General features: G+C 53.4%; 1 protein-coding gene across 1 annotated transcript; it reads right to left on the reverse strand.

Annotated features, from left to right (window-relative positions):
* Window positions 1-298: 298 nt before the first annotated feature.
* On the reverse strand, window positions 299-3,546 carry FOXD1 (forkhead box D1). Its single transcript, XM_088652868.1, has one exon. The coding sequence runs from the start codon at window positions 3,062-3,064 to the stop codon at window positions 1,718-1,720; it is 1,347 nt and encodes a 448-aa protein (XP_088508994.1). The 5' UTR covers window positions 3,065-3,546; the 3' UTR covers window positions 299-1,717.

Below are 3,546 nucleotides of genomic sequence, written 5' to 3' on the forward strand. Positions count from 1 at the left end.
TCCACCAGTCTTTCAAATATTTAAAAGCAAAATGTGCGATATTTATTGTCACCTTAAACGTTAGCATATCTTCTTTTCTCTTTAATGCAATACTTTAATGATGCCCACATAGCGCTGCGACTGCAGTTCTAGTGTGATTACCTTGCAAGGTGGGCACTTATTTGCCACACCGTCATAAAAACCTAAAAACCACAAATAATAACTCTTTCCCCCAATTATCTATTGTATAACCCTAGAGCGGGAGGAAACTCATAGCGATTGTGATGCGGTTGCAATGTAAAATACACTTTAGAAGTTCTTAAAAGAATCTACATTTATTTGATTCAAATACAAAAGGTGTATTTATAGAAGATTATAGCCTGCAGAAGGCTGAAATTATCCATCACCAAAACAGTTACTTTGTTTTCTTTGGTTAGTCATTGCTCGGGTTTACCCATGTATTTTTAAAATTTATTTGTGAAGGCTTGAAAATCATATTACTGTATCACTGTTTGGTATACCATAGCAGTACCTAAACCAGGTTCCATGAGTGAGTGAAGTTTAATACGGTCCAAAATTTAAGCCGGTTGGCGTCATGTCTGACTAGAAAGCAAGTCCCCTTGATTCCAGCTGAACTTCCCTAGAGAGAATTTTCAAGATGGCCGCGATCCTGAGTACCTATTTAGAAGCCCAACTGAAAGCAAAGGAAAACTTCCTTCCTACTAAACCCCATTCTTCCTACTAAACCCCATTGAGCAACATGGGGTCCAACATTAAATGAAGGGGTGGTTTTTTAAAAAGTAAAAGGGGCACCCCCTAGCATTTCTAGACTGTGGAGGATTCTTCTGAGTTAATTATTTGGTGGAACAACATTTTGCACTCTTTCTTTTCAACCATAGATTATTAATCTACCTTGGATTTTAATTTTTTTTTAAAAAAATCCTATTCCCAGGATCAAAATTATAGGTTAGAAGTTCATAGGACAAAGCACTAAATAGGTGAAGGTCTAAAGCCAATTGTGGAATTAATTTTGTTGAAAATTAATTGCTTTATTTTCAAAAAATGTGTAAAAAAAGTTTTTTTGTTTTTGTTTTACAATTAGAATGGTACAATAATACTTGGCAGTAATTTTAACAATATTCCTGGTAAAGAATATGCACAAAGTATAAAAGAAAAGAAAAACCGCACAAGCCTATTATGATACAAAAACAAACACAGGTTAAAATAAGAATTGATAATCTCGACTTTCTTCTGTGTAAACATGTTTTTAAAATTTCTTATATGAAGGTACATAAGACAAGTGAACTACAATGAAAGAAGATGGGTAAAGCTTCTTTTTGTCCTCCCCCCTTACTCCAATTCATAGTTATTTTTTGGGGTGGGGATTGTTGTAGTTTAGCTGTTGTTTAATTTAATCCTTGGACCCGGGAATCTCTGCCTTGGAATGATTTATTTAGAATGCGTGTGTTTCTTAAAGGAAAGAATTAAGGGCCACTTCTTTGCCATTTAATCTTTCTGCCAATGCAGCATATCGAAATGGCTTTGCATAAATAGGAGGTGCTGAAGAGGACCGAACCAGGTGGGCCGAAAGACAGACAAACAAACAAACGAACAAAATCTGGCCTAGGGAAAATAAAAAATACAAACAAAAACTTTCTTTGCCTTCTTTAGCGGAAAAAAGCAAAAACAGCCCCAGAGGGTCCTACCTTCGGCAAGACAGTTATTTTGTGTTTTGTTTTTAACAATTGGAAATCCTAGCAGTAAAGTTCTCGACATTGGCCAAGGCTGCCCCTTGGTGCAGAGTCCCTAGCGAGGCAGCGACGGAAGAGGGTGGAGGAGGCGGCGGCGAGGCGAGCGCAGGCGAGGAGGCCATCAGGGACCTGGCGAGGACCGGCAGGACGGCCGACTGGGAGGCGCAGCTGCTGGCGGCCAGGGGACTCAAGCCACCGCCACCGCCGCCGATGATGCTCTCGATGGAGAAAGGCGACCTGGCCAGCGCAGAGCTGCTCTTGGCGGCCGCCGCGTGCAAGGAGGCCGCGAGAGACGGGCTGAGCTGCGCCGGGTAGCCGAAGCTGGTAGTCCTGGCCAGGTCGGCCGTAGGAGACGCAGCAGCCGGAGGCAGCAGCGCGGGCGGCGCAGCCGGCAGGACGGGCCCGGCGGCGGGAGGCGGCGGCGGCCGTGCCTGCGGCTGGAAGGCGAAGAGAGCCGAGGGAGGCGGGTAAGGCGGCAGCTGCAGGCCGTAGGCGCAGCTATAGGGCCCGTAAGCGAAGGGGGGAGGCGGCGGCGGCGCGGGCGGCGGGTGCTGTTGCTGCCGCTGAGGCGGAGGAGGCGCCTGGTTCGGGTGTTGCTGCGCCGCTTGGAGGAAGGCAGCGGCTGCTGCTGCTGCGGGCTCGAGCCCCCTGAGGAGCAGGTCGGGCGGCTGCAGCGGCTGCCTCTTGAAGCGCTTCCTGCGGCGCAGGAAGGAGCCGTTGTCGAACATGTCGGCCGACTCCGGGTCCAGCGTCCAGTAGTTGCCCTTGCCCGGGTTGCCCGGCTCGCGCGGGATCTTGACGAAGCAGTCGTTGAGCGACAGGTTGTGTCGGATGGAGTTCTGCCACGCGGGGAACTTCTCGCGGTAGTAGGGGAAGCGGGCGCTGATGAACTCGCAGATCTCGCTCAGCGTCAGGCGCTTCTTGGCGCTCTGCAGGATGGCCATGGTGATGAGGGCGATGTACGAGTAAGGCGGCTTCACCAGGCTGTTCTTGGCGCCCGCGGAGACGCCGACGCCCCCTGAGGCGCCTCGGAAAGAGCCCTGAGGGGAAGAAGAAGAGGAGGAGGAAGAAGACGACGACGAGGAGGGCGACCCGGAGCCGGGGGACTCTTCTCCTGACCCGCGCGCCCCGGGCGCCTCAGGCAGCGAAGCGGCCTCCTCGTCCTCGTCTTCCTCCTCGTAAGACCGGCGGCGGAGGGGCTCGTCGTCGTCGTCGTCGTCGTCGTCCTCGTCGTCTCCCTCCTCCTCGTCGTCATCTCCCTCGCCCACCACGTCGATGTCTGTCTCCTCAGCCAAGGCGGACGCGGCCTCGGACATCTCCGCGCTCAGAGTCATCGCGGGGCGCAGCCGGGCATGAGAGGAGGGGGCTGCCTGGCACAAGGCTGGCGGGGCGGCGAGGGCAAGGGGAGGGCGCCCCGGCTGGGCTCACACGCTTCGCCCCCCGCCGGCCCGCCCGCCCGCGCTCCCGCCTTCACGCCACGGTCGGGGCGCCGCCGGAGAGACAGCGGCGCGAGCGAGGCTGGCGACGAGCCTCTCCAGCTGGGCACCTCGGCGCTTCCCTCTTCCTCGTCGTCCTCCTGAGGAGAAGTCGCTTGGTTGCTGCCGCCGCCAACGCCGCCGCTTCCCTCAGACATGAATGGATCCAGGGTGGGAAAGGGAGAGCGACTACTATTGGGGAGGGAGGGAGAGCGGCGGGCGAGGCGGGCGGGGACGGGGTGGGGGGGAGAGGAGGAGGAGGAGCGGGAGGCGCCCGCGAAGTCTTGAGCAAGATCTTGGCAGCGCCCGGGCTGAGGCCGAAAGGGGGCGGCCTTTCCTCC

This window comes from Zootoca vivipara, chromosome 10 (assembly GCF_965207765.1).
Source record: "Zootoca vivipara chromosome 10, rZooViv2.hap1.1, whole genome shotgun sequence".
Lineage (NCBI taxonomy): Eukaryota > Metazoa > Chordata > Lepidosauria > Squamata > Lacertidae > Zootoca > Zootoca vivipara.

Coding starts and splice junctions, on each gene's coding strand:
- FOXD1 (XM_088652868.1), bottom strand. CDS start 3,064: ATGACTCTGAGCGCGGAGATGTCCGAGGCCGCGTCCGCCTTGGCTGAG.